At 43.5% G+C, this 14,389-nt stretch overlaps 1 protein-coding gene across 1 annotated transcript in view; it reads right to left on the bottom strand.

Annotated features, from left to right (window-relative positions):
* The window catches only part of ADGRE1 (adhesion G protein-coupled receptor E1), a 62,374-nt gene that overhangs the window by 38,399 nt on the left and 9,586 nt on the right, over positions 1–14,389 (bottom strand). The window contains exons 3-16 of the mRNA XM_063658646.1: positions 11,585–11,728; positions 10,823–10,978; positions 10,580–10,699; positions 9,671–9,826; positions 9,428–9,547; positions 8,511–8,666; positions 8,268–8,387; positions 7,351–7,506; positions 7,108–7,227; positions 6,198–6,353; positions 5,955–6,074; positions 2,615–2,761; positions 701–841; positions 469–615 (exon numbers count right to left, since the gene is read on the bottom strand). Of these exons, the coding sequence (XP_063514716.1) occupies positions 469–615; positions 701–841; positions 2,615–2,761; positions 5,955–6,074; positions 6,198–6,353; positions 7,108–7,227; positions 7,351–7,506; positions 8,268–8,387; positions 8,511–8,666; positions 9,428–9,547; positions 9,671–9,826; positions 10,580–10,699; positions 10,823–10,978; positions 11,585–11,728 (1,959 nt within the window). The remainder of the gene's footprint in view (positions 1–468; positions 616–700; positions 842–2,614; positions 2,762–5,954; positions 6,075–6,197; positions 6,354–7,107; positions 7,228–7,350; positions 7,507–8,267; positions 8,388–8,510; positions 8,667–9,427; positions 9,548–9,670; positions 9,827–10,579; positions 10,700–10,822; positions 10,979–11,584; positions 11,729–14,389) is intronic.

Genomic DNA, 14,389 nt, shown 5'->3' with positions numbered 1-14,389 from the left:
CCCAGCTACTCAGGAGGCTGAGGCAGGAGAATGGCATGAACCCAGGAGGTGGAGCTTGCAGTGAGCCGAGATCGTGCTACTGTACTCCAGCCTGGGTGAAAAAAAAAAAAAAAAGCACACTATTTTTTTTGTTGTTTCATTCATAGTTATAATTAAATAATTGTGTGTGTGTGTGTTCTGGCTCCTTCCCTAGACTATAAGCTACAAGAGGACAAGAATCATGCCTATCATATTCAGGACCAAATCTTCAGTGCCTACTGCAGGGGCCTGTTTAACTAACTAATTAATTAATTAATAGGTACTCCAAAAATCATTTGTTGAAAGAGTAAATGGATGAAGAAGAAAAAGAAACAGAATATGCGGATGAGGCAACACTAAGAGGAAGATCCTGAGGTTGGGTAGAATGAGAATTTTCCAACCAAAGCCAGAAACAGATTCCATTGCCAAGACATACAAAGAGATTATTACTTTGGCAGCTGAAGTTGCCATCTTTCTGGGAGCCTTCTGGATTAGGACGAAAGCCTGCAATGCAGCCACAGCTGTAGGAGCCCACGGCATTGGTGCAGATAGAATTAGGACCACATGTTGATGGATCTTGGCGGCACTCATCAATATCTGCGAAGAACTGGAGAATATCAAGAAACCCAGAAGAGCAAAGAGAAATGTCTTTTCTGGATTGTCCATCAAACTCTCTGCTCACCTCTACATTCCACTTCTTGGTCTGTGAAATTCAACTGTCCATTGCTTGGTGCAAAGCCAGGGTGGCAGGTGCAAAAGTAGCTCCCAGGAGTGTTGGTGCATGTTGAATTGATGGGGCACATTTCAGTGCATTCATCAATATCTGTGGGGTACAGAATGGGTGTGGAGCCAAGTTGGCCAATGAGCCAACAAAATCACGCTTCCCTTTGCAAAATATGGACTCATGTTTCACTAGAAAATGGCGTCCCAGCCAGGGACTACATTTCCCAGAACCCTCTGCATGTAGGTGAGGTCATGTGACTACTTTTCACTCATGGAATATGAGAGCCATGATGTATGTCACTTCAGGGCCAAGGTGGTCAAGAAGTGGGTGTAACTTCTCTCCTCCCTCTTTCACCTCAACTGGCTAAACCAGGAACACCAAGGCTCTAAGGAATGCAAGAACCAAAAGATGGAGAGAGATTGAATTCCTTTATCACCATGTGGAGAAAAGCTGCCCATCAGCCAGGTATATCCATATTGAATTATTATGAGAGTGATACATTTATATTACGTTAAGCTAATAATGAGGCAGGAAACAGGACTCAACTCCAGAGGAGGGACTCGGACACTGGACAAAATTGAGGACTAGCTAAAACAAGGACAGAGTGGAAGCAGCTTTCCGTAAGATATGCCCACCAGTGTGCCAGGTCAGTTTACCATTGCCATGCAACATTGGGGAGTTACTGCCCCTATCTATGGCAATGACTCAATGACCCAAAAGTTACTACCCCTTCCCTAGAAATTTTTGCATAAACCACCTGTTAATCTGCATATTATTAAAAGTAGGTATAAGCATGACTGCAAAACTGCCCTGAGCCGCTGCTCTCTGCCTATGAGGTAGCCCTGCTCTGCAGGAACTGTAACACTTACAGAACTGTAACACTGCCTCTTCAATAAAGCTGTTTTCTTCTACCTCTGGCTTGCCCTTGAATTCTCTCCTGGGCAAAGCCAAGAACCCTTGTGAGCTAAACCTCACTTTGAGGCTCGCCTGTGCCGAATCAAAAATTAGCCGAGCATGGTGGCACACGCCTGTAATCCCAGCTACTCAAGAGGCTGAGGCAGAAGAATTGCTTGAACCTGGGAGGCAGAGGTGGCAGTAAGCTGAGATCACACCACTGCACTCCAGCCTGGGCGACAAAGCGAGACTCCGTCTCAAAAACGAAAAACAGGCTGGGCGCAGTAGCTCACGCCTGTAATCCAAACACTTTGAGAGGCCAAGGCAGTCAGATTACCTGGCGTCGGGAGTTTGAGACCAGCCTGGCCAACATGGTGAAACCTTGTCTCTACTAAAAATACAAAAATTAGCTGGATGTGGTGCCACATGCCTCTAATCCCATCTACCTGGGAAGCTGAGGCAGGAGAATTGCTTGAACCCAGGAGGGGGAGGTTGCAGTGAGCTGAGATTGTACCACTGCACTCCAGCCTGGGCAACAGAGCAAGACTCCATTGCAAAAAAAAAAAAACAAAAAACAAACAAACGAAGAAGAAAGAGGCACACAGTAGAGGGTTTGAGAACATGGACATTCTGGGTTCATAGCCTGGCTCTGTCACTTACAGGCTGTTTGTTCATGGGTGCTGTGGACTGAATGGTGCCCCTCCTCCAAATTCCTATATGGAAGCCCTAAGCCCCAATGGGATGTTATTTGGAGATGTTATTTACTGCTCTATCCCCGGTGCCTAGAATAGTGCCACGTATACTGTAAGTGCTCAAGAGGTATTTCTTTAATGAGTGAATGAATGAGTGAATGAATGATTATTGGCTTCAGATTTGCAGATGAAAGTCTCAAACTCAACCAAGACCCACCTTAATCCCCTCACTGCTGTCTTTTCAAACAGACTTGGACCTGACTTCTCAGAAGACACCCCCACCTACCTTCACATGATGCTTTGAGACCCTGGAAACTCAAGTGGCCACTGCTGGATTCAAATCCTGGGTTGCAGAAACAAGAGTAATTTCCAACAGTGTTATTACAAGTTGCATGCTCTGGGCAAGCTCTTGGATCTGCACATTCATCCACATCTGAAGAGTGGAAGAGAAAACCCAGGTCAAGGTAAATGAGAAAGCAAGGAGTAGAGACTACAAATAGGAGATGCACTCTTGAGTGTTGATTTTCAGCAGACAGGGCCGATGCTCCCCAATATCCATTTTCCCCCCTTCTTCCCAGGCACACAGTGGGATATATTTCCCAGCCCCTTCTTTCAGTAGGCATGGCCATGAGAGCAAATTCTAGCCAATAGCATGTAAGCGGAAGGGTGGCAAATAGTTTCAAAACATAATTATCAGAGATTGCAAAAGTAGCCATAGTCCTTTACTTCTCTCTGTATTTACACCCCAAGATGTAGATTGCAAGAGATGTGACTTTATCATACCTTGCACTAAGAGGTGGAATCTGTTTCTCTACCCCTTAAATACAGCTGGCCCTATGACTTGCACTGACCAATAGAAGACAGTGAAGTAATGAGGTACTAATTCCAAACCTGGGCCTCAAGAGACCTGTTGGCTTCTGTTCATTTTCTTGGGCCTCTGACCTCTGCCATATGAACAAGACCCTAACTGGCCTAATGAAGAACAAAAGACCAAATGGGAGAGAAATGAATCATCCTCGATGAGCCCCAGACATGAGAGACCCATTCCCTCCTCCTTGTAATAATGTAACAATCCAGTTGAGGACTGCATTCCCAGCTTCTCTTGCAGCTACATGTGGCTACATGGTGAAAATCTGGCTAAGGAGAATAAATAGAAGTGATGTGTGCACCATCTGGTCATGCCCTTGGAAAGAAAGAGCATACTCTACACTTCTTCTCCCTTTTCACCTGGGCTGGAAGATGGACAGAGTGGGATGATCCATTCCCAACTATGGGGATGAGGCTCACACCTAAGGTTGGAGAGGCAACAAGACAAAGGCCCAGCCAAGATCAGCTGACCGCAGACACAAGAACAAGACCAGTTGAGACCAAAAGATCTGGCTAGAATAGACCACTTAAAATGTCAACTCATGGAATTAAGCGCTAAATATATGGTGGTTGTTTTTAGACACTAATTTTTAAGACAATTTGTTACTCAGTGATAGCTCACCACTACAAATGGAGTAGCAAGCAGAGATGATTTCAAACAACTCTTAAACTAAGCCAGGGGGATATAATGAGGGCTTGATCACTCCTTGCCTTTCTCAATGAAGTCACCATCCCGTAAATGAATGTGGAGAATAACAATGCACTAGACACAGGAAGATGGAGCCCTTGTTTCTTGGTGAGGACATTCTGGCTGCAGCGTAGAGGATGGATTGGAAAGAATAAGACTGAAAAAGGCGAGACTAGAGAGGAGGCTGCTGCAGTGATGATCAAGCCTGAACCAAGGATGGAAAAGAGTGGAGGAATTCAACACATATTTATTTATATATTTATTTTTGAGACAAGGTCTTGCTCTGTTATCCAGGCTGGAATGCAGTGATGCAAGCATAGTGCACTGCAGCCTCAACCTCCTGGTTTCAAATGATCCTCCCACCTCAGCCTCCTGAGTAGCTGGGACCACAGGCACATGCCACCACACTTGGCTAATTTTCTAATTTTTTTTTTTTTTGTAGAGACAGTGTCTCACTATGTTGCCCAGGCTGGTCTCAAACTCTTGGTCTTAAGTGATTCTCCCATCTCAGCCTCCCTAAGTGCTGGTGTTACAGGTGTGAGCCACCACACCCAGTCTTAAAACATATTTAGCAGGTAGAATCCCCAAGGTGTGATGACTGCTTTAATGTGGAGGGAGAGAAAAGATTAAAGATAACTTTCTTTTTCTTTTTTCAGACAGAGTCTCGCTCTGTCGCTCAGGCTGGAGTGCAGTGGTGTGATCTCGGCTCACTGCAAGTTCTGCCTCCTGGGTTCACACCATTCTCCTGCCTCAGCCTCCCGAGTAGCTGGGATTACAGGCATGCGCCACCATGCCCAGCTAATTTTTTTTGTATTTTTAGTAGAGATGGGATTTCACCGTGTTAGCCAGGATGGTCTCCATCTCCTGACCTCGTGATCTGCCCGCCTCAGCCTCCCAAAGTGCTGAGATTACAGGTGGGAGCCACTGCACCCGGCTGATTAAAGATGACTTTGAAGTGTTAATTCAAATACCTTTTAGGGGAACGTTCTGAAGTTTAGACTTTAGAAACTCCCCAGAATAGGTTTTGTGTGTTTTGTTCTTGTTGTTGTTGTTGGTTTTTTTTTTGAAACAGAGTCTTGCTCTGTTGCCCAGGCTGGAGTGCAATGGCACAATCTCAATCTCAGCTCACTGCAACCTCCGCCTCCCAGGTTCAAGCAATTCTCCTGCCTCAGCCTCCTGAGTCGCTGGGATTACAGGTGCCTGCCACCATGCCTGGCTAATTTTTTGTATTTTTAGTAGAGACAAGGTTTCACCATGTTTGCCAGGCTAGTCTTGAACTCCTGACCTCAAGTGATCCATCTGCCTTGGCCTCCCAAAGTGCTGGTATTACAGGCGTGAGCAACCGCGCCCAGCCCAGAATAAGGTTTTTCCACCTCAGCACTATTGGCATTTAGGGTCAGATTATTCTTGGTTGTGGGGGCCTTTCTGTACATTATAGAATGTTTAGCAGCATCTCTGATCTCTTCCCGTTAGATGCCATACACAGCACCTCTCCCCACCATCACCAGCTGGGACAATCAAAAATATCTCCAGATGTTGCCAATGACCCCTGGGGAAAACATCGGTCTGGAGACAAGTGCACCCCATTATATTCTGATACCATTGTTTGACTTATAGTAGGTCCTCAACAGGAGTTCAAATCCCAGCTCTTCCACTTAATATTTGCATATAGTTCACAGATCCTATAAAGCAATTACACAATTGAGATCACAAAGCAAGTAATTAGCAATACTGTGACAGGAACAAAACCTTCAAATATCAATATTAACCTTGAACAGAAATGGCCTAATACTCCATTTGAAAGATACAGATTGTTAAACCAGATAAAAAATTTCTTAAAAAGACCCAACCATGTGCTGCCTACAAGAGACCTACCTAACATGTAAAGACACCCATAGGCCCAAAGTAAAGGAATAGAAAAAGATGTGATATAAGCAACTATGTATTTTTACCTCTCTGAGCCCCAATTTTCTCATCCCTACAGGAGAAAATCCCTTTCTCATATGGTCTTCCAGTGAGATGACCCTTAATTAATAAAGTAGGTAAATAATAAAGAGATGGTCATGTATACCTTCACAGGTGGAGTTTCTAGAGATGAATCCAACTTGACAGCTGCAATTGTAGCTTCCCATGGAGTTGACACAGTCAGAATGCTCAGGACAGACCGTGCTGGTGAGGCACTCATTGATATCTGAGAAGCAGTGGAAGAGGGTGAGCAGATAAGAAATTGGGTGCCTAAGTTCAGAAATACATGAACTCACCCCACTGATAGATATCCACCCAAGACCCATCCCTGGGAACCTGAGAGCATTACCAGTACAGGAGAAATTGCCCGGCTTTCCTGGGATCCAGTCATTTCCAGTGGGAGAAGAGAAACCATCTAAACAGCTGCACTTGTACCTCCCCGACAGGTTTTCACAGGATGAGTTAGGACCACAGGGCTGGGGGCTTTGAGAACATTCATCAATATCTACACAGAGAGTTGGAGTTACAAATTTACTTATACTAGATAGAAGACTGTATTTTGCAAAAAAAAAAAAAAAAAAAAAAGTTAAAACAATATCTCCTATCCCATATGCACTTCATTCAATGTGACTTTGATACTTCTTCTGTCAAGCAATGGAAGGTATGTCCCCATCTTGAATCTGAGCATGCTTGTGACTATGGTGGAAGTGACACTAGGTCATAAAAATATCATGTACTTCCACCTTGTTCTCTTGGGATGCTTATCCTTGGAATCCAGCCACCATATTGTGAGGAAGCTCAACCATCCATGAAATTTTACAGTGACCAGGAATTATTTACATGATCAGAGAGAGGAAGGGTGGGGAAGTAGGAAGGAAGGAAGGAAGGAAATCACGTTTGCTAGCAATACTAGCTAGCAATGCTGTGACAGGAACAAAACCCTCAAATATCAATATTAACCTTGAACAGAAATGGCCTAATGCTCCACTTGAAATATATAGATTGTTAAACCAGATAAAAAATTTCTTAAAAAGACCCAACCATGTGCTGCCTACAAGAGACCTACCTAACATGTAAAGACACCCACAGGCCCAAAGTAAAGGGATAGAAAAAGATGTGATATAAGCAACTATGTATTTTTACCTCTCTGAGCCCCAATTTCCTCATCCCTACAGAAAATCCCTTTCTCATATGGTCTTCCAGTGAGATGACCCTTAATTAATAAAGTAGGTAAATAATAAAGAGATGGTCATGTATACCTTCACAGGTGGAGTTTCTAGAGATGAATCCAACTTGACAGCTGCAATTGTAGCTTCCCATGGAGTTGACACAGTCAGAATGCTCAGGGCAGACCGTGCTGGTGAGGCACTCATTGATATCTGAGAAGCAGTGGAAGAGGGTGAGCAGATAAGAAATTGGGTGCCTAAGTTCAGAAATACATGAACTCACCCCACTGATAGATATCCACCCAAGACCCATCCCTGGGAACCTGAGAGCATTACCAGTACAGGAGAAATTGCCCGGCTTTCCTGGGATCCAGTCATTTCCAGTGGGAGAAGAGAAACCATCTAAACAGCTGCACTTGTACCTCCCCGACAGGTTTTCACAGGATGAGTTAGGACCACAGGGCTGGGGGCTTTGAGAACATTCATCAATATCTACACAGAGAGTTGGAGTTACAAATTTACTTATACTAGATAGAAGATTGTATTTTGCAAAAAAAAAAAAAAAAAAAAAAAAAAGTTAAAACAATATCTCCAATCCCATATGCACTTCATTCAATGTGACTTTGGTACTTCTTCTGTCAAGCAATGGAAGGTATGTCCCCATCTTGAATCTGAGCATGCTTGTGACTATGGTGGAAGTGACACTAGGTCATAAAAATATCATGTACTTCCACCTTGTTCTCTTGGGATGCTTATCCTTGGAATCCAGCCACCATCTTGTGAGGAAACTCAACCATCCATGAAATTTTACAGTGACCAGGAATTATTTACATGATCAGAGAGAGGAAGGGTGGGGAAGTAGGAAGGAAGGAAGGAAGGAAATCACGTTTGCTAGCAATACTAGCTAGCAATGCTGTGACAGGAACAAAACCCTCAAATATCAATATTAACCTTGAACAGAAATGGCCTAATGCTCCACTTGAAAGATATAGATTGTTAAACCAGATAAAAAATTTTTTAAAAAGACCCAACCATGTGCTACCTACAAGAGACCTACCTAACATGTAAAGACACCCACAGGCCCAAAGTAAAGGGATAGAAAAAGATATGATATAAGCAACTGTGTATTTTTACCTCTCTGAGCCCCAATTTTCTCATCCCTACAGGAGAAAATCCCTTTCTCATATGGTCTTCCAGTGAGATGACCCTTAATTAATAAAGTAGGTAAATAATAAAGAGATGGTCATGTATACCTTCACAGGTGGAGTTTCTAGAGATGAATCCAACTTGACAGCTGCAATTGTAGCTTCCCATGGAGTTGACACAGTCAGAATGCTCAGGGCAGACCGTGCTGGTGAGGCACTCATTGATATCTGAGAAGCAGTGGAAGAGGGTGAGCAGATAAGAAATTGGGTGCCTAAGTTCAGAAATACATGAACTCACCCCACTGATAGATATCCACCCAAGACCCATCCCTGGGAACCTGAGAGCATTACCAGTACAGGAGAAATTGCCCGGCTTTCCTGGGATCCAGTCATTTCCAGTGGGAGAAGAGAAACCATCTAAACAGCTGCACTTGTACCTCCCCGACAGGTTTTCACAGGATGAGTTAGGACCACAGGGCTGGGGGCTTTGAGAACATTCATCAATATCTACACAGAGAGTTGGAGTTACAAATTTACTTATACTAGATAGAAGATTGTATTTTGCAAAAAAAAAAAAAAAAAAAAAAAAAAGTTAAAACAATATCTCCAATCCCATATGCACTTCATTCAATGTGACTTTGGTACTTCTTCTGTCAAGCAATGGAAGGTATGTCCCCATCTTGAATCTGAGCATGCTTGTGACTATGGTGGAAGTGACACTAGGTCATAAAAATATCATGTACTTCCACCTTGTTCTCTTGGGATGCTTATCCTTGGAATCCAGCCACCATCTTGTGAGGAAACTCAACCATCCATGAAATTTTACAGTGACCAGGAATTATTTACATGATCAGAGAGAGGAAGGGTGGGGAAGTAGGAAGGAAGGAAGGAAGGAAATCACGTTTGCTAGCAATACTAGCTAGCAATGCTGTGACAGGAACAAAACCCTCAAATATCAATATTAACCTTGAACAGAAATGGCCTAATGCTCCACTTGAAAGATATAGATTGTTAAACCAGATAAAAAATTTTTTAAAAAGACCCAACCATGTGCTACCTACAAGAGACCTACCTAACATGTAAAGACACCCACAGGCCCAAAGTAAAGGGATAGAAAAAGATATGATATAAGCAACTGTGTATTTTTACCTCTCTGAGCCCCAATTTTCTCATCCCTACAGGAGAAAATCCCTTTCTCATATGGTCTTCCAGTGAGATGACCCTTAATTAATAAAGTAGGTAAATAATAAAGAGATGGTCATGTATACCTTCACAGGTGGAGTTTCTAGAGATGAATCCAACTTGACAGCTGCAATTGTAGCTTCCCATGGAGTTGACACAGTCAGAATGCTCAGGGCAGACCGTGCTGGTGAGGCACTCATTGATATCTGAGAAGCAGTGGAAGAGGGTGAGCAGATAAGAAATTGGGTGCCTAAGTTCAGAAATACATGAACTCACCCCACTGATAGATATCCACCCAAGACCCATCCCTGGGAACCTGAGAGCATTACCAGTACAGGAGAAATTGCCCGGCTTTCCTGGGATCCAGTCATTTCCAGTAGGAGAAGAGAAACCATCTAAACAGCTGCACTTGTACCTCCCCGACAGGTTTTCACAGGATGAGTTAGGACCACAGGGCTGGGGGCTTTGAGAACATTCATCAATATCTACACAGAGAGTTGGAGTTACAAATTTACTTATACTAGATAGAAGATTGTATTTTGCAAAAAAAAAAAAAAAAAAAAAGGTAAAACAATATCTCCCATCCCATATGCACTTCATTCAATGTGACTTTGGTACTTCTTCCATCAAGCAATGGAAGGTATGTCCCCATCTTGAATCTGAGCATGCTTGTGACTATGGTGGAAGTGACACTAGGTCATAAAAATATCATGTACTTCCACCTTGTTCTCTTGGGATGCTTATCCTTGGAATCCAGCCACCATATTGTGAGGAAGCTCAACCATCCATGAAATTTTACAGTGACCAGGAATTATTTACATGATCAGAGAGAGGAAGGGTGGGGAAGTAGGAAGGAAGGAAGGAAGGAAATCACGTTTGCTAGCAATACTAGCTAGCAATGCTGTGACAGGAACAAAACCCTCAAATATCAATATTAACCTTGAACAGAAATGGCCTAATGCTCCACTTGAAAGATATAGATTTTTAAACCAGATAAAAAATTTCTTAAAAAGACCCAACCATGTGCTGCCTACAAGAGACCTACCTAACATGTAAAGACACCCACAGGCCCAAAGTAAAGGGATAGAAAAAGATGTGATATAAGCAACTATGTATTTTTACCTCTCTGAGCCCCAATTTTCTCATCCCTACAGAAAATCCCTTTCTCATATGGTCTTCCAGTGAGATGACCCTTAATTAATAAAGTAGGTAAATAATAAAGAGATGGTCATGTATACCTTCACAGGTGGAGTTTCTAGAGATGAATCCAACTTGACAGCTGCAATTGTAGCTTCCCATGGAGTTGACACAGTCAGAATGCTCAGGGCAGACCGTGCTGGTGAGGCACTCATTGATATCTGAGAAGCAGTGGAAGAGGGTGAGCAGATAAGAAATTGGGTGCCTAAGTTCAGAAATACATGAACTCACCCCACTGATAGATATCCACCCAAGACCCATCCCTGGGAACCTGAGAGCATTACCAGTACAGGAGAAATTGCCCGGCTTTCCTGGGACCCAGTTATTTCCAGTGGGAGAAGAGAAACCATCTAAACAGCTGCACTTGTACCTCCCCGACAGGTTTTTGCAGGATGAGTTAGGACCACAGGGCTGGGGGCTTTGAGAACATTCGTCAATATCTAGACAGAGAATTGGAATTACAAATTTACTTATACTAGATAGAAGACTGTATTTTGCAAAAAAAAAAAAAAAAGTTAAAACAGTATCTCCCATCCCATATGCGCCTCACTTTGGTACTTCTTCTGTCAAGCAATGGAAGGTATGTCCCCATCTTGAATCTGAGCATGCTTGTGACTACAGTGGAAGTGACACTAGGTCATAAAAATATCATGTACTTCCACCTTGTTCTCTTGGGATGCTTATCCTTGGAATCCAGCCACCATATTGTGAGGAAGCTCAACCATCCATGAAATTTTATGGTGACCAGGAATTATTTACATGATCAGAGAGAGGAAGGGTGGGGAAGAAGAAAGGAAGGAAGGAAGGAAGAAAATCATGTTTGCTAGCAACACTACCTAGCAATACTGTGACAGGAACAAAACCCCCACATATCAATATTAACCTTGAACAGAAATGGCCTAGTGCTCCACTTAAAATATATAGATTGTTAAACCAGATTAAAAAAAAAAAGTGGGGGGTGGGGGAGTACCTACATTCAATACCCAGCCAGCTTTGATTTGATTTTCCTACCAAATGCTGGAGGGTTTGAGGGGATATGAACTCACCTTTGCATTGCACTCCTGGACCCTTGAAGTGATTTTGTCCATTGCTGGACAGGAAACCTTGTTTGCAAGCACAATAGTAACTGTCCACTGTGTTGGTGCAGGTGGCATAAGCTGGGCACAAGGTACTGTCTCTACAGTTATTACCTAGGCAGTGTATAAAGAAAAGTTTTGACAAGATTAGAGCATTAGAGTGAGGCTGCAAGGGAACCCAGCATACAAGGGTGGAGGTGACTGTTATGGGTTGGATTGTGTTCCTTACAAAAGATACGTTAAAGTCCTAAACCCTGGTACCTGTGAATTTCATCTTATTTGGAAACTGGGTCTTTGTAGATGTAATTAAGATATAAGTTAAGATGAAGCAGTGCTGGAGTAGGGTGGGCCACAGGTGTCCTTATAAGAAGAGAAGAGACACACAGACATGCACAGGGACAGTGCCATGCAACAGTGGAAACCGGGATCAGAGTGATATGTCTAGAAGCCAAGGAACACCAAGGATTGCTAGCAATAACAAAAGCCTTAAAAAAAGGCATGGAACAGATTCTGCCCTATAGCCTTTGGAGAAAGACTGGCCCTGCAAATACCTTGAATTCACACTTCTGGATTCCAGAACTTCAAGAGAATAAATTTCTGTCATTTTAAGCAGCCCTAGGAAACTGATACAGCAACCAATCATATTTAATCATGTACCTTGAAGATCCTAGACCTTTGCTACTCAGAGTAGGGTCTGTGGGTCAGCCACATAAGCATCACCTGGGAGTTAGATGGAAATGCAAAATCCACTGAATCAGAATCTGCATTTGAACAAGATTCCAGGTGATATGTGTGCACAGGGAAGTTTGAGAGCACTCATCTGGATCCTTGCTACCCAAAGTGTCCACAGACCAGTATCACCTGCCTCCCCTTGGATTCCAAGAACATCTTGGAAAATCAGGTACTGATTCAGCAGGTCTGGGGAAGGGGGCCGGGGATTTTGCAATTCTAAGAAGTGCCCGGAGGATGCCAATTCTGTTGCTCCATGGATCACACCATGAACATCCAAGCACTAGACAGAAAAGTGTGAGAGTGAAAAGTGCAAATTTTGGGACAAGGCAGACCTGAGTTCAAGTTCCAGCAGCAAACCTCAGAGTCAAGAATGGTAGCTGTTCCCCCAAACCCATTCCACCCTCTTCCTTATAATAATAGAACCGTCCAGTTTAGGACTGCATTCCCAGCTTCTCTTGCAGCTAGCTGTGGCCACCTGGTGAAAATCTGGCCAAGGAGAATGAATAGAAGTGATGTGTGTACTGTCTGGTCATGCCCTTGAAAAGAAAGAGCATACTCTACACTTTTTCTCCCTTTTCACCCAGGCTGGAAGATGGACAGACTGGGGTGATCCATTCCCAACCATGGGGATGAGGCTCACGCCTAAGGTTGGAGAGGCAACAAGGCAAAAGGCACCTGGGAGATGGAATGACCTCCTAGGCAAGGTTGTTCCATGACCCCGTTCCATCTTCAAGTTGGAGATTTATGAGACAGATAAAAATAAACATCTGTATTGTTTCATTCATCGTTATTTTGTTTCTATGGAAACAATCAACACTCTATCCTAGCCAATCCAGTCTTGGGACAAGTGATTTCACGTCACTGTACCGCCTGTTTAGCTATCACATTTAATAAGCCTCCAAGCCCTGTTGATCCCCCCTCCCAAATATAATTTGACAATTACTCATTTAACCCCACCACCTTGGCTATGCCTGATCCAGATCTTCCTCTGAATTTAACATTTCTATATACCCCATTGTCCTCCACAATCTTCTACTCCACACCATGGTCATCTCTGAATGCACATTTCATCTCCCACCTCCACCCCTTGCCTATAATGCTCTTTGTTCTCCTTAGAAATAAAACTCAAATTACTCAACATGAATTGCAAAGCCCCCAGTGACCAGACCCAACCACATTGTTCAGCCTCATCATGTCAGTTTCTCTTTGCACTCCATTTCTAGCCTTCCTACCGCAGGGCCTTTGCACATGCTGTTCCCTCTGCCTCTGCTTTGTCTGGCCAGCTTCCACTCATTTTTCAGATCTTGCTTTAACATCACTTCCTCCAGGAAGCCTTCCCTGACTCTTCCGTAGCTCCCTGAGCTCTTCTTTTATGGAATTCATCAAAACCGTGACTGCTTGATTGTTTCAGTGATTTGCTCCTTCATGGCCACCTTCACCACCACACTGTGAGCTTCAAAAGGACAAGACCACAGGTGGGAGCAGGCTCCCAGGTGCTAGGAAAGAGGCCCACTTGATGCTGTCATTCTTGTGGCAGGCAGAGTAACAGACCCTTCCAAGAGGACCACGTCCTAATCCCTGAAACCTGTGAATATGTTAGGCTCCATGGCAAAGGAGGAATTAAGGTTGCAGATGGAATTAAGGTTGCTAATCAAGCTGATCTCAAGATGGGGAGATTATCTTGGATCATCCAGGGGCAACAAATGTAACCACAAGAGTCTTTATAAGTGAAAGCTGAAGCCAAGAAAGGCATTGACAGAGTGATGTGATGTAAGAAAGAGCTGACCAGCCATCGCTGGCTTTGAAGATGGGGGAAGGGGACATGAGCCAAGAAACATGGTTGACTCTAGATACAGGAAAAGGTAAGAAAATAGTTCTCCCGTACAGCATCCAGAAGGAACGCAGCCCTGCCATTGCCCCTATTTTAGCCCAGTGGGACCCATTTCAGACTTCTGACCTCCAGAATGATAGGTAAGTTTTTTTTTGTTTTAAGCCACCAACTTTGTGGCAATTTGTTACAGCAGCCACAGGAAATGAACACCA

The sequence above is a fragment of the Pongo pygmaeus genome, chromosome 20 (genome assembly GCF_028885625.2).
Source record: "Pongo pygmaeus isolate AG05252 chromosome 20, NHGRI_mPonPyg2-v2.0_pri, whole genome shotgun sequence".
Classification (NCBI taxonomy): domain Eukaryota; kingdom Metazoa; phylum Chordata; class Mammalia; order Primates; family Hominidae; genus Pongo; species Pongo pygmaeus.
This window is presented reverse-complemented; position numbering and strand designations above follow the sequence as displayed.